At 43.3% G+C, this 23,156-nt stretch overlaps 1 protein-coding gene across 2 annotated transcripts; it reads right to left on the reverse strand.

Moving 5' to 3' along the window:
* Positions 1-673: 673 nt before the first annotated feature.
* LOC115151775 (cortexin-1) lies at positions 674-21,959 on the reverse strand. 2 transcript variants are annotated; one of them, XM_029695993.1, is made up of 4 exons: positions 21,837-21,959; positions 14,400-14,448; positions 13,855-14,049; positions 674-2,177 (listed from the first exon to the last, which is right to left on the reverse strand). In XM_029695993.1, exon 4 carries the CDS (start codon positions 1,190-1,192, stop codon positions 923-925), a length of 270 nt encoding a protein of 89 aa, XP_029551853.1. In that variant the 5' UTR covers positions 1,193-2,177; positions 13,855-14,049; positions 14,400-14,448; positions 21,837-21,959; the 3' UTR covers positions 674-922. The 2 variants fall into 2 exon arrangements, with proteins under 2 accessions (XP_029551853.1, XP_029551852.1); XM_029695992.1 differs by lacking the exon at positions 14,400-14,448.
* Positions 21,960-23,156: the final 1,197 nt, after the last annotated feature.

Consider the following 23,156-nt stretch of genomic DNA (forward strand, 5'->3'; position numbering starts at 1 on the left):
CTGTAAACACAGTTGTAATATACTAATAATCTGTCAGAGAATAATGTTGGTTAAAAAGGTCATAACTGCTGAATATACTGTGAGAAATCATCAACTGTAGGTGCAGAAACAGGTGAGATGTAAACACTGCAAGATACTATTATGTCTAGGTTTATTGTGTAGTTAAGAGATCTTGTTTGTAATCCCAGGATGTTTGAAATGGCTTGGTAGCTCTCCCCTGCATTTTAGCCAGTCTACAGGGACTACAGCAGGGGGAGATGCAGCATAGCGTTTTAAGGCAGCAGTGCAGTATAACCCCTTTCTACCTCTTGGTCTGAGTTTCAAGGAGGCTGCTCTTGAGTGTTCTGATCTCGGTCTGGGTGTTGAGGGTTCTGATCTCGGTCTGGGTCTTGAGGGTTCTGATCTCGGTCTGGGTGTTGAGGGTTCTGATCTCGGTCTGGGTCTTGAGGGTTCTGAACTCGGTCTGGGTCTTGAGGGTTCTGATCTCGGTCTGGGTCTTGAGGGTTCTGATCTCGGTCTGGGTCTTGAGGGTTCTGATCTCGGTCTGGGTCTTGAGGGTTCTGAACCGGTCTGGGTGTTGAGTGTTCTGATCTCGGTCTGGGTGTTGAGAGTTCTGATCTCGGTCTGGGTCTTGAGGGTTCTGATCTCGGTCTGGGTGTTGAGTGTTCTGATCTCGGTCTGGGTCTTGAGGGTTCTGATCTCGGTCTGGGTCTTGAGAGCTCCAGTCTGACTACTTGTATGTTTCTACAGCAGGGCCAGTCAAACTGCCCCCTTTAGACCCTACCAGGGTCGTTTTCATTAGGGAACACCGTAGCAAAACGTTGTGCAACAGAAAAAACAAAAACAAGCCTCCTTATTGGACAAGTTCTAGTAGTCCCTCTCTGTTTCAGTCCATTTGGTGCCTAATGAACACGACCCAGGTCTAGACCAGGGCGTAGTCAAACTGCCCCCTTTCTGCACCCTCTTTGTGTTCGGTCCAGGAGGAGGATGGCATGCGGCTGTAGGGGTCCAGCAGGATGCGGAAGCAGCGCACCAGCAGGAAGACAAGGAAGAGCATGAGGAGCCCCACGAAGGCAAAGGCCGTCCTCTGCTCCGCGTCACCCCCCACCAGAGGAGGACTGCTGGGGGCCCCAGGGAGGGAGGGCCCAGGGGACAGCAGCAGCTCATAGTCCAGAGTGGGGACATCACTCATCCTCCAAGGGGTCCGGCGGCAGAACTGGCACACAAATTGGATGGTGGGGGGAGTGGGCCACAGGGGTACGGATGGACAGAGTGATATGTTCTATTCAGCCTTTGTTTATCCAGGTTAGTCTCTTTTTTGATGAAGTGTCTTCTTCAAGAGAGATTTGATCTTGATCCCTTCTGACAGGGCGATAGACAGACAGTATGATCAGTACCAGGACCTCTTCCGCTCACAGTGACCGACCCATAGGCAGTAGTAGACGACTACAGAACATGTGTTTATCAGAGCCCTGTCGTATCCACTCTCTCACACAGACATCCACCTTGACAGACCGGACATGACACAGGCACCTGCCAGTGTGGATAAACACAGCAGTACAGCACAGGGCAACAGCGTACTGTACTAGTAGTACTACCCAGCTTCCTCAATGGGAGCTAATTGTGTACAGATGGGATATACCCAGGTGTTGTCTGTAGTGGATGCTAATCACAGCCAGGCGAGACGTAGATGTGTGAACGAGCTGACAGCAGCATGCGCCTGTGTGTGTATATATATGCGTGAACAATAAGAGAGGCTAAAAGGCTAATCAGATCAGAGGATCAATGATGCTGAATGTGAAAGCAACGCACAGTAAGCCGTTTCTCCAGGGAAGGGTCAGTTAGTGGGTTTGAAAAGCAGGGTTCTGTCTATAGCCCAGTGGGGGTCTAACAAGTAAACACTCTCACCCTGCGGTCTCCCTATATAGTGTGTACTTTTAGGATTAAATACGTGGTGAAAGATGTCTGTCTGTGAATGGGTTTGAACAGTCACTGATGATAACAGTCAATGGTCCTGAGTCCTCGGTAGGGTATTACTGTGTTGAAGAAAAGGATCCTCTGAGAGAAGGGTTGGTTTCCTCTGGTGTACTAAGCCAAGCATTACTCCAGGTCTGTAACCCAAGACTAACTGCTTCTCCTCCACACGACTTCACTGCTTCCTCCCCTTAAAACACAACCTGGAAGCACAAAGAAACACAGTCAACATTCCCATTATGATCACTCTAACTAACATCAATATAATGTTGTATGCATTATTTATACGTGTTATGGGGCTTATAATGATTAGGTTGAAAGTTGATGCTCACAACCATGAGCCTTAATAGACCATAGCCAGAACAGAGAACTTTAAAACCCTGCAAACTCCACTAAATACTCAAATCAAATCACATTTTATTAGTCACATGCGCCGAATACAACAGGTGAAATGCTTACTTACAAGCCCCTAACCAAAAGTGCAGTTTCAAAAAATACAGATAAGAATAAGAGATAAAAGTAACAAGTAATTAAAGAGCAGCAGTAAAAAAAAAAAATACATACAGGGGGGTGCCGGTAGAGTCAATGTGTGGGGGCACCGGTTAGTTGAGGTAGTATGTACATGTAGGTAGAGTTAATTAAAGTGACTATGCATAGATAATAACAGAGAGTAGCAGTGGTGTGGAGAGGGGGGGGGCAATGCAAATAGTCTGGGTAGCCATTTGACTAGATGTTCAAGAGTCTTATGGCTTGGGGGTAGAAGCTATTTAGGAGCCTCTTGGACCTAGACTTGGTGCTCCGGTACCGTTTGCCGTGTCGTAGCAGAGAGAACAGTCTATGACTAGGGTGGCTGGAGTCTTTGACAATTTTTAGGGCCTTCCTCTGACTCCGCCTAGTATAGAGGTCCTGCATGACAGGAAGCTTGGCAGTGATGTACTGGGCCGTACGCACTATCCTCTGTAGTGCCTTGCGGTCGGAGGCCGAACAGTTGCCATACCAGGCAGTGATGCAACCAGTCAGGGTTCTCTCAATGGTGCAGCTGTAGAACCTTTTGAGGATCTGAGGACCCATGCCAAATCTTTTCAGTCTCCTGAGGGGGAATAGGTTTTGTCGTGCCCGCTTCACGACTGTCATGGTGTGCTTGGACCATGTTAGTTTGTTGGTGATGTGGACACCAAGGAACTTGAATCTCTCAACCTGCTCAACTGCAGCCCCGTCGATGAGAATGGTGCTCAGTCCTCTTATTCCTGTAGTCCACAATCATCTCCTTTGTCTTGATCACGTTGAGAGAGAGGTTGTTGTCCTGGCACCACACGGCCAGGTCTCTGACCTCCTCCCTATAGGCTGACTCGTTGTTGTCGGTGATCAGGCCTACCACTGTTGTGTCATCGGCAAATTTAATGGTGGTGTTGGAGTCGTGCCTGGCCGTGCAGTCATGAGTGAACAGGGACTACAGGAGGGGGCTGAGCACGCACCCCTGAGGGGCCCCTGTGTTGAGGATCACCGACTAACAACTCCCATTGTTAGACTCAGGTCAATAAGTAACAATAACATTCTGACAATTCCCAGCTGCTGTAGTGAGTATTACACTGACATTCTGCTTGATTACACTAATTTAGTGGATGATTATAGCAGCATTAGAAGAGCATTAGCTGTAATGAATACACGCTTATAAACAATGATGGGTCATTCCACCAATCCGGTACCTTTGGCGAAGTGGAACTTGGTATCATTTAAAAAACATTTTTTAACATTGTCATAAAGAGTACATGTTCAACTTCAGAAAAAACATGTTTTCCCATCTCAAAAGGTTAAATAAATGTTAAAAGACTATAGTAAGTGCCAAACAAAGTAACAGGGTTGACGGTTTCATCTTAAATCAGCCATAAATCCCCTCGTGACAGGGAGAATGGAAGCATGGAAGTGTTGTGTGCAACGAGGAGTGGCAATTGAATGCAAAAAAATATATATTAAAAAAACTAACAAATGCTAAAACACTTCTAGCCTGACTATCTATGGGTTGACATGTTATGCTAGACGCACTCCGTTTTCCTCCACAAAACACCAGAAAATGGCCAAAAAGAGTAGAACCAGCTCACCTGCTTTTACACTATGATTTGACTATTAAATGTTCAATGTTTCATTTCAAAAATATATTTTATAGGGAATAGTTTCACCACATTAAAACATAACAGGGTTGACCTTAACATGAGGGACAGATGTCAATGAATCACTATTCACATGAAATTAATTATAATCTTCAGAAATGACTTTTTCAAAGCAACAAAATAACTAGGGCTTTATAATAATTGTGAAACTTGGAGAAATTTGGGGATTATTCCTATTAGTGACACAGGGTTGACGGAGGGACATGTTAAAATGCAGAATTTTGGCACGTTACCGTGTGTTCTATATTTCATTTAATATAACAGGCTTTTAAAATTCAGTATTGGTGCACAATTTCGACTTTAAATATCAAAAGGCACTCTTTTTGTGGAACAACCCTGATAATGCAAATGTCATTCATTCATCAGTGCATTGTTTCAGCAGCTCATTTGCTCACTGAAAGAAAAAAATGTGCAATCAAATGGCTTCTCATGAATTATATAAATCTCCCTGTCGACCGGAACGGGTTTCAAATCAAGAGGGAGTGAGAGCGAGAGCGAGAAAGAGAGCGACAGAAAGAAAGATAGGGGGAGATGGATGGACAGAGCAAAAGCACCTGCAGTGAATGAGCATAGGTATGGAGAATCGAGTAGAGGGTTGGACAGAGCCAGGTTGGAGTACAGTTATAGCATCCTCTACCTCTCCTCTAGCTAGCCGACCTTGGCCATGATTCACACACAACGCCGACACATTACTATATCTAGAAAGAAGTATGTAACATTGTACAGATGTGGCCAAAAATTTTGAGAATGACACAAATATTAATTTCCACAAAGTTTGCTGCTTTACTGTCTTTAGATATTCTTGTCAGATGTTACTATAGAATAATTAATTACAAGCATTTCATTACTGATAAAGGCTTTTATTGACAATTACATGAAGTTGATGCAAAGAGTCAATATTTGCAGTGTTGACCCTTCTTTTTCAAGACCTCTGCAATCCACCCTGGCATGCTGTCAATTAACTTCTGGGCCACATCCTGACTGAAGACAGCCCATTCTTGCATAATCAATGCTTGGAGTTTGTCAGAATTTGTGGGTTTTTGTTTGTCCACCCGCCTCTTGAGGATTGACCACAAGTTCTCAATGGGATTAAGGTCTGGGGAGTTTCCTGGCCATGGACCAAAAATATCGATGTTTTGTTCCCCGAGCCACTTAGTTATCACTTTTGCCTTATGGCAAGGTGCTCCATCATGCTGGAAAAGGCATTGTTCGTCACCAAACTGTTCCTGGATGGTTGGGAGAAGTTACTCTCGGAGGCTGTGTTGGTACCATTCTTTAAAAAATAAATAGTATTATTTATTACAAAAAACACAAGGAAGGGGTAACATTAAAGTATTAGAACATGAAGGACAAACAATACAGCATCAAGACACTATCAAACACGCATCAGTCTTTCCGCAAAGACTGATCGCCATCCTTATGTGTGAGGGTGCGTGTGCATGATAGTGATATAAAATATATGTCATAGTTTCCTTTTTCATGATCACAGTCTTGTGAAACCCGAACCCTCCAAGATCCCCCCCACAGTTCCCCAATAGCTGTCCCTCAACCATTCGAGACCCCTCCCACAGTCGTCCCCCCCCCCCTGGAAGAATAAAAAAAAAATACAATTAATTCCATTCCCCAACCCCAAGAACCCCCCAATGCACCAACAACCAAGAGAATGAACTAAGGAGAAAAAAGGAAAAGACAGAAGAAAACAACAAGTAACAAAACAAAGGACATCAAGGACAACTGAAATCATAACAGCAATGCCAACTATATGTTTGTGTGCATGTCTGGCACTATTACATGTATGTGTGTGTTCATGTATGTGTTTATTTGAATGAGAGTGTGTGTATATATATGCATGTGTACCAACACCTGCACGGCATCAGCCTCAGGTAAACCGGCTTTAGTTGTAAAAACACTGCCACTTAGTGTCATTGAAATGTATTTTTATTATGTTTAATTTAGACTTTTCCACTTTATCTTTTGACCATCATTCTCTCTCTCTCACACAGCAACTCCACTCCCACTTGTCTCCAATTCCACATACCAATCCTCAGCTTCCCTCAGCCCATCCCATCTATCTCTGCTGGCCACCCACTTTGTGTTTCTACGCAACACATATCTTTTAACTATGCTATGATGTTTAACGTACAATTTCAATCTATCTAATCGAATAGAATCTACAGATTGCGTGTTGAAGATAAATACTTTTACTAAGAGTATTAGTATATTAGTAATTGACTGACCTGTTATCTCCAGATCTCCTAACAGTACTATTTCTAGGGTCAATTTTAGATCAATGCTATGCATTTTCAGACATTCTTGAACCTGAGACCAGAAACAGGCTACCTGAGGGCAATACCAAAATAAATGGTCTATTGATTCTGTATCCTCACAACAAAATCTGCAGAGCTTCGATGATTTTATGCCCCAAATATTCAACATTTTGTTGGTGGCAAGAATTCTATATAATAATTTTAGCTGAAAAGCACCAAGTCTTGAATCTTGCGTTGTCTTATATATCAAATAGTCTGTACCATGGAATCGGTACATCAAAAATCTCTTCCCAACTATTTTGCAATCTGTATGGCACAGTTGTCAACATCCTGGTCCTCAAATGAAACTGGTATACTTTCATATTTATGCTATTTTTATTCCTCCACCAGTTTTGATCCTTTATATTGGACAGACAGACCAGTTCCCTACCTCCTCCTGCTGCCACCTGCCTCCTCCATTTTTGGGGCAATGCTGTAATCAATTGGTTGTACTCTTGGATTGAGCAGACCTTCCTGTACAATTCTGATAACTCCATGAAGAACAACTCTACCTTTACAATTTACAATATCATTTAAGAACAAAATGCCCTTTTCAAACATCTTTCCCATAAATACAGGTATTTTATCAACCAGCACATTTGAGTTCAGCCATAATATTTGTTCTATCTTTTCAGGGGGATGAAATTGAAATTGTAGCCAGCTCTGCAATGCTGGTTTGAAAAAGACAGATACTTTGAAAAAAGTATCATTTTCAATTAATCAAAAATTAGACATGGCAATCTGCACAAAGGCAAAAAGGCCATTTTTAAACAACGGATGAGCTTTTCTTAGTCATCTACTTGAGAACCATTTAGGGTTCAAATAAAACTTTTGAATGAGTGAAGCTTTTAGAGAAAGGTTTGGTGCATTTATATTTAATAATCTCAACCCACCCAATTCATATTCATTATATAGATAGGCTCGTTTTATTTTGTCTGGTTTAGCGTCCCAGATAAGCAAAATATTTTTTGCTCATATGATTTGAAAAACGAATCATCAGGAGTAGGCAGCGCCATAAGTAAGTGAGTAAACTGAGATATGACTAAGGAGTTAATCAGGGCAGTTTTTCCATAAATAGACAGGTATTTACCTCTCCATGGTTGCAGGATCTTGTCTATTTTTACAAGTTTTCTATTGAAATTCATTGTGGAGAGCTTCTTTATATCTTTTGTGATATGAATACCGAGTATGTCTACTTCAACATCAGCCCATTTTATAGGTAAGCTGCAGGGTAATGTAAAAGTTGTATTTTTTAAGGATCCAATATGTAATATTGAACACTTATCATAATTAGGTTTTAGTCCAGAGAGTACAGAGATCTTTAATGAGACATTGCAGGGATCTAGCTTGCGTACTTAACATAAAACTTGAGTCATCGGCATACATGGACACCTTTGTTTTTAAGCCTTGGATTTCTAATCCTCTAATGTTGTTATTGGATCTGATTTTAATAGGTAGCATTTCGATGGCCATAACGAATGGATATGGTGACAGCGGACACCCTTGTTTAACTCTTGACAATTCAAAACTCTCTGAGAAGTAGCCGTTATTTACTATTTTACACCTGGGGTTGCTATACATTATTTTTACCCATTTTATAAGAGACTTACCGAAATTGAAAAAAATCCAGGCATTTATAAATAAAATCCAGTCTTACTTTATCATATGCCTTTTCAAAATCCACTATAAATACCATTCCTGGCTTCTTATATGTTTCATGATGTTCTATTATTTCTAGTAGTTTTCGTATATTATCTCCAATGTATCGTCCATGTAAAAAACCTGTCTGATCAGGATGAACAATACCTGGTAAAACCCTTTTAATTCTGAGTGCTATGCATTTTGCTAGTATTTTTGCATCATAACATTGAAGTGTAAAGGGCCTCCAGTTTTTTAGATAGACTGGGTCTTTATATTTGCCATCTGGGTCTTGTTTTAATAATAGAGAAATCAGACCTTCCTGCTGAGTACCTGACAGATGGTACCATTACCATCTTTATTCATGGCTGTGTTCTTAGGCAAAATTGTGAGTGAGCCCACTCCCTTGGCTGAGAAGCGACCCCACACATGAATGGTCTCAAGATGCTTTACTGTTGGCATGACACAGGACTGATGGTAGCGCTCACCTTGTCTTCTCCGGACAAGCTTTTTTCCGGATGCCCCAAACAATCGGAAAGGGGATTCATCAGAGAAAATTACTTTAACCCAGTCCTCAGCAGTCCAATCCCTGTACCTTTTGCAGAATATCAGTCTGTCCCTGATGTTTTTCCTGGAGAGAAGTGGCTTCTTTGCTGCCCTTCTTGACACCAGGCCATCCTCCAAAAGTCTTCGCCTCACTGTGCGTGCAGATGCACACACACACCTGCCTGCTGCCATTCCTGAGCAAGCTCTGTACTGGTGGTGCCCCGATCCCGCAGCTGAATCAACTTTAGGAGACGGTCCTGGACTTTCTTGGGCGCCCTGAAGCCTTCTTCACAACAATTGAACCACTCTCCTTGAAGTTCTTGATGATCCGATAAAATGGTTGATTTAGGTGCAATCTTACTGGCAGCAGTATCCTTGCCTGTGAGGCACTTTTTGTGCAAAGCAATGATGACGGCACGTGATTGACAGAGGAAGAACAACGATTACAAGCACCACCCTCCTTTTGAAGCTTCCAGTCTGTTATTTGAACTCAATCAGCATGACAGAGTGATCTCCAGCCTTGTCCTGGTCAACACTCACACCTGTGTTAACGAGAGAATCACTGACATGATGTCAGCTGGTCCTTTTGTGGCAGGGCTGAAATGCAGTGTAAATGTTTTTGGGGGGATTCAGTTCATTTGCATGGCAAAGAGGGACTTTGCTATCAATTGCAATTCATCTGATCACTCTTCATAACATTCTGTAGTATATGCAAATTGCCACCATACAAACTGAGGCAGCAGATTTTGAAAATTAATATTTGTGTCATTCTCAAAACTTTTGGCCACAACTGTACATTGTCATCCCTGCTAATACTATTGTCTACCTCGTAGACTTGCTCTCTCTTCTTCCCTCTCTCCCTCCGTCCCTCTCCTCTCGTCCTCAATCACCAGCTCCCCAGTGGTCTCCACTCCTGACACACAGCTCCCTACAGACTCTGGCTGGCTGCCTCCCCAGCTGTAAGGACTGGCTACACGTATGATTACACACAGCACTGTGGTCTTTCATTAAAGTACTACAACTGAGAACGAGTGATGGAACTTTAATATAAAGTGAAAATGGGCAAATTGTGTGTGTGCACCACAGCAACCAGAGACAGATGGCAGCACCATACCACACACACACAACTATTACATCACAAAACAGTACAGGCATGCAGACTAGCCTGACTAGCTGAGTGTCTGATGTTACAGAGCCATACATGTCCATCAGCATGGGGGTTCATCACAGACACGTGCAGACCAGGGTTTCCGTTAGGAAAACGTAGCGCCAGACATTTGACCTGCAGCATTTCAATTGACCGGACATTTGAGAAATTGACCTGACCCATATGTATTGGGTGCGTAACCTGATTAGGGCGTCCACTCACGATGCTCAGAATGACAGAAATCACATTTAGATTATGGTAATTCATGTAACAGAACATGCAACTCGAGGATGTAACAGCATATGTCCTTCTTACCGAATTCTGATGTGCACTTTGAGATGTTAGAATAACGATCCACATTTACTTTTCCTCAGCCAACAAGATGAGTAACGAACAGCAAAATCACAAACCTATGTCAACCTACTATCCTCCATAGTAGAAAAGTATACCTATTCTATTGGTCAGCTTGTCGTTCTGTGTGAGAACGAAATAGCCTACCTAAAACAGACTCTGGGACAGTTGTGGGACAATAGATCCCAAACTCATACAACCAGCAGACCTAGGCATTATAACAAACATCTAAAGCTAAAAGCTGATGCAACAGAAGAGGAAGTTTAGCTTAAAATGTTGATAAACTATTATTTCTTCACATTATAAGCACAGCAATGCCTACTAGGCTACACTCGAATGACAAGAGAAACACCTATGTGAGAATGCTGTTCATTGACTACTGCTCAGCGTTCAACACCATAGTCCCCTCCAAGCTCATCACTAAGCTCAGGACCCTGGGACTGAACACCTTTTTTTGCAACCGGATCCTGGACTTCCTGACGGGCCGCCCCTAGGTGGTAAGGGTAGGCAACAAAACATCCGCCACGCTGACCCTCAACACGAGGGCCCCTTAGGGGTGTGGGCTTAGTCCCCTCCTGTATGCTCTGTTTACCCTCGACTGTGTGGCTGCGCACGACTCCAACACCATCATTAAATTTGATGATGACACAACGCTGGTAGACCTGAACACTGACAACAATGAAACAGCACACCTGGCAGTGTGGTGCCAGGACAACAACCTCTCCCTCAACATCAGCAAGACAAAGGAGCTGATCGTGGACTACAGGAGACGGAGGGGTGAGCACGCCCCCATCCACATCAACGGGGCTGTAGTGGAGCGGGTCGAAAGCTTCATGTTCCTCGGTGTCCACATCACTAAGGAATTAACATGGTCCACACACACCAACACAGTCATGAAGAAGGCATGACAACACCTTTTCCCCCTCAGGAGGCTGAAAAGATTTGGCATGAGCCCTCAGATCCTCAAAAAGTTATACAGCTGCATCATTGAGAGCATCTTGACTGGCTGTATCATTGCTTGGTATGGCAACTGCTTGGCAGCGGAACGCAAGGCGCTACAGAGGGTAGTGCGTACGGACCAGTACATCATACTGCCATCCAGGACCTCTATACCAGGCGGTGTCAGATGAAGGCCCTAAAAATTGTCAAAGACTCCAGCCACCCAAGTCATAGACTGTTCTCTCTGCAACCGCACAGCAAGTGGTAACGATGCACCATCTGGAACCAACAGGACCTTGAACAGCTTCTTCCTCCAAGACCCTGAACAGCTTCTACCCCCAAGCCATAATTAGTTAACCAAATAGCTAACCAGAATATCTGCATTGACCCCTTTTGAACTCTTTTGACTCATCACATATGTTGCTGCTACTGCTTATTATCTATCCTGTTGCCTAGTCACTTTATCTCTATCTATATGTACAAATCTACATCAATTACCTCGTACCCCTGCACATCAACTCGATACCCTGTGTATATAGCCAAGTTATCATTACTCATTGTGTATTTATTCCTTGTGTCATCATTTTTATATATATATATTTTTAAATCCCCTCTGCATTGTTGGGAAGGACCCATAAGAAAACATTTCACTGTTAGTCTACAGCTGTTGTATACAAAGCATGTGACAAATAACATTTATTTTTTATTTGATTTGTATGTTCGTTCCATAATGCAATTAGCGGGAATACAATAGTCAAAAGTGCACCATAATGTGAGAGAGCTCATGTGACAAATATGAAAATATCCATTAGATATGTTGAAAGAGGGGAGATGTAAAGATGCAACAACTAGCATAATATGACTAGGATTGTGGCATTGTGTCATGTGTGCTCCCTCTCCGGCCTCTAGGTCACCAGGCTGCTCGTTATGGCGCACAACCGTCACTATCGTTACACGCACCCGCGCGTCGTCAGACTCACCTGGACTCCATCAGTTCCTTGATTACCTTCCCTATATATGTCACTCCCTTTGGTTCCTTCCTCAGGCGTCATTGTTTCTGTTTCAGTTTCATGTCTTCATGTTTCTTGTTTTGTATTATGTTTTGTTTATTGATTAAATCACTCACTCTCTGAACTTGCTTCCTGACTGTCAGCGCACATCGTTACCGAAGGGAAGCATCAGGGAGTGTTTTTTTTGTTTTTCTTTGGTTAGGTGGGAATGACGTTGGGCGCCAGGAGCCGCTACAGGCTCTCATGCCTCAGCCGGCTCATCGGGTTTTCATGCCGTCGCCGGATCGCCAGGCTCCCCTGCTTCCACTGGCTCGTGAGGCTCTCATGCCTCAACCGGATCGCCGGGCTCCCCCGCCTCAGCCGGCGACAGGTTCCCACGCATCAGCAGGGGTGACCGGTCCGCTCTTGATCCCCGGGATCATCCCTTGGCTGGAGCCGAACGCGCCGAGCAGTGGTACCATCAGTTATGCTCTCTCTCCAGCGCCATGCTCCTGCATCTCAGCCGGAGTGACGGGTTTCCTGCGCCTCTGAAGAGGTGACCAGTCCGTCCTGTTCTCCGGGATCGTCATTTTGGTCGGCGTCCTGCAGCTGGAGCTGCGCGTCAGGGAGGGGGTACTGTCACGTGTGCTCCCTCTCTGGCCTCTAGGTCACCAGGCTGCTCGTTATGGCGCACACCCGTCACCATCGTGACTCCTGGACTCATCACTTCCTTGATTACCTTCCCTATATATGTCACTCCCTTTGGTTCCTTCCCCAGGCGTCATTGTTTCTGTTTCAGTTTCATGTCTGTGCGGTGTTCGTGTTTCTTGTTTTGTATTATGTTTGGTTTATTGATTAAATCACTCACTTCCTGAACTTGCTTCCCGATGGAAGTCTTTATAAAATAATTGCCTCCACATTTCTATGGTCGGATTTTGGCTAGGCTACTTTGAAGCAAGGAAAGACATGCCTCATATGTAGTAAAACATTCACGTTTCAAACAATTAAGTAAATGTTTTCAAATTGCATGATGCCTCCAGCTCATTGCAAGGCTGTCCTGTGACACACTGAAGCCTGTATACCATTGTCTATGCACTTGAACAGTGAATGGGAAGCGCACTTCAATTTCCAGTTCAGAAATAAATTGAGTAGCTCTTTTAATCGTGGCCATAAAAAAAATATATATTTTGCATTTAGAATTGTTGCTCATTGATTGGGCTTCTAAAAGTCAGTTTCACTCCAGCAGCAACAGGAGCTATAGCAGAAAACTAGGTTATGTATCTGTATGCTGTGCATGTGTGAAAAAGAAGATATAATGACTAACGAAAATACACAAGAAATTAATTCCACAAAATTATGCAAATTACCTATAGACCGATAAGCAATGCCAGTCAAATGTATTTACATCGACTGGTATTTCCATCAATTAATAGGCTAAAAAGCATTCTTCACAATGGGATTATTTTTCTTCTCCAAGACAATTGGCCTGCATCAATTTTATTTATCATCAGAAGGCGGTTATTACCGGCTAACGAAAGCCCTTGTGGACACACACAACAAGCTTGCATGCACACATGGACACCCACGCATGCACGCACACACACACACGTACACACACACGTACACACACAGGCATCTCAATTATTTCCTCTGACACTTGGATGGTAGGCAGAGCAGAAATAGAAAAAGGAGGTAGGGATGTAGAGAGGGAACAAAGTAAAGTAAGCAGAAGCAGAAACAGACTCCTGGCAGAGAATGTCCCTCTTTGGGGAATGACAAAGAAACAGGAAACACACCTCTCTCCCTGCTGAGCCTGTGGCTCCTTGCTTCGTGCCTGTGGCTCCTTGCTTCGTGCCTGTGGCTCCTTGCTTCGTGCCTGTGGCTCCTTGCTTCGAGCCTGTGGCTCCTTGCTTCGAGCCTGTGGCTCCTTGCTTCGAGCCTGTGGCTCCTTGCTTCGAGCCTGTGGCTCCTTGCTTCGAGCCTGTGGCTCTCTGTGTGTGACAGAGACAGAGTACCTATGAAACCGACTACTGTTCAATAGGATCATATTCACCCTGAGACAAACATTTAACTAATCACCTGTCACATGTCCCATTGAGCACAGACTCACCTCCACACCAACAATGGCTATGGATTCAATCATCCAATCATAGGTGTGTTCTCAAAGGTCTCTTTCCTTTTACACTACAGTAGGAAAACTAACTATTGATTTTACTTAGAAATTAAAGTTTGCAAGGAAAAATTTGGCAATTTGGCAAAACTGTTTAGAGAAACCTTACACACTATCCATTTGTACGTTTCTGATAACTCGTTGCTTTGTCCAACACTCGTTACAACTGACCTTGATAGTGTTAGATAGAGGATAACACAAAGATAGTCTCTCTCTGTCACTGAGGAGTCAAGGGAAAGCATTATTCAGTGGCTGTCAGTGTGTGTGTGTGTGCATGCATGTGTGTGTGTACGTGCGTGTGTGTGTGTGCAAATGCGCATACACATGTCTGCCAGCCTGCCTGCCTGCATTTGTGTGTGTGTGCATGTGTGTGTGTGTACAGTCACTCAGTCAGTGGGAAGGGAGGGAGGGGAGGGGCGAGGGGAGACTGTTCAGCTTATTTTCCTCCTCGTAAGTCCTCCCTCCAACCATCACGATCCATCAGGCTCGCTCGCCCACTCCATTACTCCATGAGGACACTTCCTCTCAGCCCTGCTGCTGGAACGAGTCCTCTGAGAGGTGCAGAGGGAAGACCTGCCTTATCACTCTTCATAGAACACCCGCATCTTAACACACACACACACACACACCCCGGGTCAGACTACACAGGGCCATTGGTCACACCGGTGGTGACAGAGCTCATCAGAGTAAATGAAGAAATAGCTAAATGACATTTAGTTACCTTACTGGGCTCTGCTCTACCCTTTCCCTATTCTCCAAGTGTACACACACACACACACACACACACACACAACCTGCATTAACATGGCAGGGCAATATCTTTTCATTAGGTCCAACACCATTATTGTATTATCAAACCCCCTCTAACTGCAGCACCTAACTACATCCAAGAGAGAGAGAGAAGGAAAGATAAAAGAAAGAGCGACAGAAAGAGAAAGAGAGATGGTCCCGAGAGAGAGAGAGAGCGAGAGAGAGAGAGGAAAAGAGAGAGAAGCAACCCCCTCCTCTAAAGATCTAAATGTCCTCCAGAGAATTGAAGGAACCCTTTCCAATGTTGTGTTTATAAAGATGAACTGGAAGAGGAGAGAAGCCAGTCAACAAATCTCAGGATATATCCAGCCCCTAAAAACGATGTTATTTGTAGGAAAAACATATGCTGAGGAAATACAGAAGAGGCAACACAGTATGGTCCATAGGAAAACATATTGATGCCATCCATCATGGCCCTTACTGATGTGCTTCTTTGATTTTAGCCGTGTATAGATAGATATACTAGTGTTTGTCCTCTACCATTCATCCCAGCACGAGGGGACTAATTAAGCAATAAGGCCCAAGGAGGTGCGGGATATGGCCAATATACCACGGCTAAGGGCTGTTATTATGCACGACACAACATGGAGTGCCTGGACACAGCTCTTAGCTGTGGTATATTGGCCATATACCACAAACCCCTGAGGTGCCTTGTTGCTATTATAAACTGGTTACCAACGTAATTCGTTTTTTTTCATACCCGTGGTATTCGGTCTTATATAGCACAACTTTCAGCCAATCAGCATTCAGGGCTCAAACTACCCAGTTTATAATGAGCAGTACAGCACCAGGTCACCTTGGGCTCCCAACAACAACAAACCAAGCAAATTCCAACCGCATCCAAGCCTCTCAGCTCGTTAGCGGCAGTCTATATAAAAACACTATACGCTCACCCACCTCTGTTTATGAGGTATTTTTAGAGACAACCAAAGACAAATGGGCAAATTGGCATTTCCCTTTACAGTAAGCGTTCCTCTCAGTCTCAGGCCAGGCCCTGGTCTCTGATCCTCACTGTGGTTAATGATGCTTGCCGCTATTCAAACACTACTGTAGAGATCAAGTTGAGCAATTAAACATACAGCTATTCCATCTTGAAGTGCCCGTTTAGCCCTCTGCCATCCCCTTCTAGTCGGCCTGCCACTTTAGTGAAAAGAGAAGCACAGTCTTCTTTTGCTGAGTGTGCATGTGTTGGTGCCGGGGCGAGTGGGGCGAGCAGGGGGCGAAGGGGTGGAGCACTTTGAGACCGCTGACCTTTTAAAACAACGCAGCGAATAAAATGACAGTGAGATGAATTGTATATTCATACATTCTCCAGACATGTCAACTCACATATATAAATGTACTTTTCTCCCATTCACCCTCATAATTTTGAAGTATAAGCCATTCAGGCTATTCTAGTGAGGAAACAGTGGCCTTTGGAGGTTATAAATTGTCTGTGGGTTCCCTGGAAGACATTCCTCACCGTGATACAGCCCAGGCAGAGAGGAGGACAAATCTGTTCTAGACAGGAGCACAATGGCTAAGCGTTTTCCTTTTAAAAAGTCCACTCTGTTATCCCACAGATGCATCATGCAGACTACTCGAAGCATAAACATGATCAGTCAATTCCAATTAGTGTTTGGATCAGTTATGAGACAAATGTATTACATCATGAACATATCCCGTGCTGGGCTGGTGTTGTGCTAGACTCAGGGTCATCTGGTGAGAGAGGACAGCAACACACTACAACCCAGCAGGGGAGATAATCTAGTTCAGAACGGCTGCTTCCACTCCAGGATGCTTGTGTAATATTAGTGATTGTCTGAGCCGTCAGTGTGTGTCGCACCGCAGGGAGCCTGTGGCCTTCCATAAAGAGCCCATGCTGCTGATGAAGTAATATTACACTCTTTGAGGTTACTCCATGCTGGCAGAGAAAACAGCCACCTCTCAGAGGGTGGGATGCAGGCATTATAAATTTAGATGTCTCTCATTGGCACACACACACACACAGTCTACAGTAAATCAACACACACATATAGACACTAACACTCAAATTCTTTCTTTCTCTCACTTCATCCATTCTGAGTTTCTATTCATCTCAATTTCCCTGTGAAAAAGCCGAACAACAAGACCCAGAAAAGACTTGGTCACTCCAACCCTGCGTCCCTACGAGACTGCCAGGGTGAAGGGCAGCCTTAGAACAGCCACTCTCCCCAGCAGTCACAGAGAATAAGACTCAGTCCAGTCAAACCCACCTGGAATACATCTTTAATTTACATCCCAAATCACACCATGAAATATTCAGTGAGACGAGGGCTTTCCAAAGTGGCAGTGAGTGAGGTAGCATCCGACAGGGCTCCCTCTGCCGGGGCCCCCTGCCACTCATCACAGACCCCCCACGTCAGCGGAACTGCCAGACGTGTGTATGGAGCTGAGACACCACTGAGGAAGAGGCGGCCGGAGGCGCGGCGAGAGAAGAAGAGCGGAATGCTAATCCCTGTGATTCACGTCTGTATTCATGAAGGAAAGCGGACGATAGTCGGCCAGGCAGACGAACATCAATCAGAGATATCTGGGAGGGAGCGGGTGGCAGGGTGGGCAGGAATATGAAGATGTCAGCACTCCCAAAGTCATAGGACAGAACTTTCCTCTGTTCTGGTCGGCTGTGGGGATCAGGGAATATCAACACATATATTACACGCTCCGCAGAGCACCAACAATACAGAGTCCGCAAAGTCAAAACTAAAAATGTCCAAAGGAAAGGTTGGTAAAGGTTAGAGCAACTCAGACAGGATATAATACAATACATTTCAGTCTGTGATAAGAAGACGTGCTGACAGATTGGGACCAGAACGTCCCTCTTTTCTTATCTCTGGCCACAAAGTTAGAAATGAAATTAAGTGAAAGGGCAGTTGAGGACTAAAAATGCTAATTGTCCGGTCAAACTGGTAGCTGGGCTATACAATACATGCTAACTGTCCAGATCCAAGTCACAACAGAAGGCATAAATTGAGCACTAAAGAATGGATTAAGCAAGAAAGTGAAGTCCCCAAACACAGGATGTTGGTAAAGTCAGAGAGTCAGTAAAACTGATCTCTGGGCTAGGGAAATCCTCAAGCATCTCGGAATAATATTTCTCTAAGAAAAGCAGCCCAAACACAATTAGAGAAGAAAGGGAGAGTTTAACAGAATATCTCCTAACTGTCAGCAGATTCTAGTCCAAGAAAGCATTGGGCCACAACACAAAGGCTGGTTTAATAGGTCCGGTTTGAGAGGTTAAAGGACAATCTGTAATGGTGCTCCACACGCTCAGATAAAGAGAGGAGATCATAAAACCTGTCCCAGTGTCAATTATCAAATGGCTCCAGAATATAGGGACGATGAATATTTGAAGAGCGATCTCGGCAGGAAATCGAAACCCTGTGTTTCCCAATCGAGGTTAGAGTTCCATGACCGACGGCTCTGTTCTCTTCCATTCAAATAACTGTAGATGCAGATACGGCTGATGGAAACAGTACGTGCAGCTGCTGGCCGCTACGGCCTTTTGGGAGATGCCAGCTTCTGTTCGAGGGAATAAAGGATGTTAGACATTCAAAACGCAGTGTGTGGCCACATCTGAACTGGCGCTCAAAATTGAGTCCCACCACAGCATGACATTTTCATCATGTTGGGAGCTAGCAAGGCAGGTTTACTCTATAACACAGTTCCTATGTATATATAAGCATTGAGAGCAATAGTGAGATATGATAAGGGCTATGATAAGGGCTATGAAATGGATAATAGCAGGAGTTTAGTCACCCTGTAGCACTTGACAAGGACATGAGTGCTTTATTAGTGTTAATCCCACAGGTTTCCTCCTTGTCGCTTCTCAGATTACTGGTGTAGATCATCATTACCATATCAGACTAAAGAAAAGAAGCCTCTGATTACTCATTACAGTCAACCAGCTTCATAATAAGCCAGGAGGATAGTAATACAATGCAACACAATTCAGATAAAGCCTTGGAGGCTTAGGTCACTCACACCCAGCACAGATTTCCTCAACTCAAATTGCTCTTGGACTCTGGCAACAGACTAAGGCAATAGATGTCTGTTCTGTATGCACAGCGGGGATAGCCAATAGCACTTCCCTGTGTCTGGATACAGCTGGCCATGCTGTATCCAATAACAAACAGAGGACAAAATGAAAGATACAGTATACACATAAGCAGCTGCTCCTAGATCAGTGTTGGGGAGTAGTGAACTACATGTTGTCAAACTAGATATTTAACTACATGTTGCAGTAGCTTGGATTCAAATCTAGGTAGTGTTTTCAGTAGTTAGTTACTTGTTTGCCATGTAGCGTTGTAGCTAACTATTGGAACTACACACTACTTGTTTGACTAAAATAAAATATGGGTGAATTAGACAATAATTTATTTTCAGCATCCGACCTGCTTAATTCGCACTTGAAAATAAGGGAGAGCAGCACATTCTAGGAGCTCAGATGCAATATATATATATATATATATATATATATATATATATATATATATATCCAAAGTTTCGACAGCCAAGCTGTCTTCATCAAGGTATGATCACAAACACTGCGAGATGACTCGTTTATATAGTGTCAGAAGGCACACAGGTGTCTGTAATCATGGCCAAGTGTGGCCTAATATCATTGGTTAATTCTCAAATATAAAAATGGCATACAAAGAACAGCATACAAAAAAACAAGTGGATAGCATACGATCCTAGATTCATTTTAGACTACACTAGCTTACAAACAATTACAATGGCAAAGTTACAATAATCACAAGAATGGCTTCAGATCAAAGTCTACGTTGAGACCGAAGAGAGCAAGGGTCTTTAAGTTTAAGATCCAGGCAGCCTCTCGTTTTAACAATAAATGATCAAGGTCACCCCCTCTCCTAGGGAGGGTGACATGTTCAATGCCAATATAACCCAGAGACGAAATCGAGTGGTTTGCTTCCAAAAAGTGGGCTGCAACTGGGTAAGTCAAGTTTTATCACCTAATGGTGCTACGATGCTCTGAGATACGTACTTTTAATTCACGCTTTGTTTTACCCACATCATTTTTACCACAAGGACAAGTTCTAAGATAAATAACTGCCTTAGTGGAACACGTGATAACACCTTTGATCTGTGTGCGGCTCTCCCTTATTTAAGTTTTCTACACCGCTAGCCAACACCTAGGTGTGCGTTTCTTTTTCTTCTAGATAATTCTCACTTGAAACAGTTTTTGTATTTAATAGGCTAAATGACATATTCTGTTAACATCTGACTCCAGTGATCTGTTCTGCAATTTGGAGTTTATGACATTTCAGATTTATATAATTTATCACTAAGAAGTTCGGATGTAGTGAATGACGTAGTAACTTCAGTTAAGTAAGGTTTAGCTGTAGTGTATCTTAACTTCTCCCAGTGTGAAGTAATTGGTAGCTTGGTAAACTACATTTTCTGAGTAGCTTACCCTACACTGCTGCTAGTGTTTCCTGTTAACATCAATTATGAACTGGGCAGAGAGCATCGAGCTGGACATAATGAGGTTCAAATGAAACTCGTCGTCTTATTGTCAGTTCTAATCTGTTGCTTGTGATTGGTCTAACCACACCTAATAGCTGTTTGGAAGGTGGAATATTTTTACAGCACCATAGATATCTACAAATATTCATTTCATTCAGGTTTTCTATTCTGGCTTGACTGAAACAAAAAAAGGAACCTGGAAAAATGTGTAGTTGCTAACACACGCTGTCATACAACTTCCTGACATATTGGTCCACCTCATATGGGAAGCTGCATGGTTTCAAATAACTCAAGGCTAACAGTGTTGGAAAACAGTGACTGTTGTTTTGTTAGTGCGCTCACTGCTCCCTAACAGTCAAGTTATACACTTGTTACATGATGTATTACAGAAATATGACATTGTTGGACATTGTTATTCAGATGAAGTCCGTTCAATGTACCTGTGAATATCCAAATAGATCCCTGAATCTAGTGTTCTTTTTAAACTCGGAAATGATCCATGCTCATTACTCTGGTGTGATATTAAGTCATGTTTAATCACCTTGACACAAAACAACCATATACAGTTTGTTAGGTCCAAGAAAGCATACTGCTTTTACCATAATGAAAAAACATAATAATCCAAAAAGCAATGTATAAACAATTGCACATTATTATCATAATAAATAATAACTGAGAGTAACATTTTGTTTTGCTGAATAATATTGTGCCAAGACAGTAGGCTATTCCCAATATTCTGCTCCAGTCAAGAGCATTCACAGAAACGTTTATTGCAGCACGTTGGCAAAGGTAGGCCTACTATGAGTAGCTAATGTGTCTTGGCATTTGGTTGAATTCACATTCTGTATTGACTATTGAGAACGACATCGACCAATTGACGCAACAAGGCAGAACCGATTTTCTTTGCATTCGTTTTGTCGAGAGAAACAGCTGACTATATGGCGCGTAATCTATAGTATTATATATCACATAATAGCAAAACAAATAAAAGCTTACAACCCTCTTTAAAAGTAATTAAAAATACGGATACATTTGTTTTTTTTCTGTAAAATGTTCAGTATTATTTTACAAAACATGGACACTTATTGACATGCAAATGCATTTAAAACCCTGTGCCTTAACATTCATTTCCACATTGCTACAGTATTTCCAAAGTCACTTCGGAAACAGACTGACATCACCTGGTAAACTACTTTTACGCGCGCCTCAAAACCTTGCCTAAGCAAGCTGATACGAAACAATGTCACGACAATCATTCCTCAAAACTGTATGCTAATAGTGTTCACAAACCTGAGTTCTTGAGGGATGACAACACGTCGTTATCGTTAGAAGAGACAGGGTTGGTCAAACTTCGTGCTCTATGATGTGCGCGCTTGCTGGTAGCATGTGTTGCTCATGCGCTCTCCTGCCGGGGCGACTATTTGATGAGGGCTGTTGCGCGAGTCTCTTAAAGCACCCCCACCCTCTTCTATTTCTGGGAGATAGTCATCCAATCAGAAAAAAATACAACATCACACAATACAGTAACACAAATAATGCCTATGATCGTACTGTAATTCGAGCATGTACTTTATGTGCACATAATTTTTTATACAATAAAAATAAACACATTTTTTATACAATAAAAATAGACAAACTATAAACAATGTTAAATCTGATTATTAATGTATAGGCCTGCAGGTAACTTTGGATCTGACGATGATGATACGTCATACTGAAGTGTGATGACCAAGGCATGTTTTCCATTCCATGGAGCACACCAATGCCAGCAGCTGTGTTCCTTTGACACCTCATAAGGCTTCAAAACATAGAGGTGGAATCAATGTACTTAACCCTAAACCCAATGTACTTAACCCTAAACCCAATGTACTTAACCCTAAACCCAATGTACTTAACCCTAAACCCAATGTACTTAACCCTAAACCCAATGTACTTAACCCTAAGCCCCTTTAGCATTGAAAATATTCACATTACTCCAGCCCTCTATTTTTAGGACTCCCCCATGAGTCATTGTATAATTTGAACACTTTCTTGCATCATTCCACTGCCCTGTAAAGCTGGTTGGATGCCCTGCCCCACCCCCTCCTCCCCCTAACTGTTCACTACTCACCTTTAACCTTCTTCAACTGCCTTTACTACGGGGAACAGCCCAATGCCCAGTAAAAGAATGTACTGGACTTGGCTATTCCATAAGATGAGAGAGAGTAGTTAAAGTGAAGCCGATAGTCATCTACAGTCTCTGCCAGATCTCACCTCCAAACACACCTCCTTCAGCCTGACCATCTATCCTTCCACCTCTCTGCTGTGTCTCTGCCAGATCTCACCTCCAAACACACCTCCTTCAGCCTGACCATCTATCCTTCCACCTCTCTGCTGTGTCTCTGCCAGATCTCACCTCCAAACACACCTCCTTCAGCCTGACCATCTATCCTTCCACCTCTCTGCTGTGTCTCTGCCAGATCTCACCTCCAAACACACCTCCTTCAGCCTGACCATCTATCCTTCCACCTCTCTGCTGTGTCTCTGCCAGATCTCACCTCCAAACACACCTCCTTCAGCCTGACCATCTATCCTTCCACCTCTCTGCTGTGTCTCTGCCAGATCTCACCT

This window comes from Salmo trutta, chromosome 17 (assembly GCF_901001165.1).
Source record: "Salmo trutta chromosome 17, fSalTru1.1, whole genome shotgun sequence".
Classification (NCBI taxonomy): Eukaryota; Metazoa; Chordata; class Actinopteri; order Salmoniformes; family Salmonidae; genus Salmo; species Salmo trutta.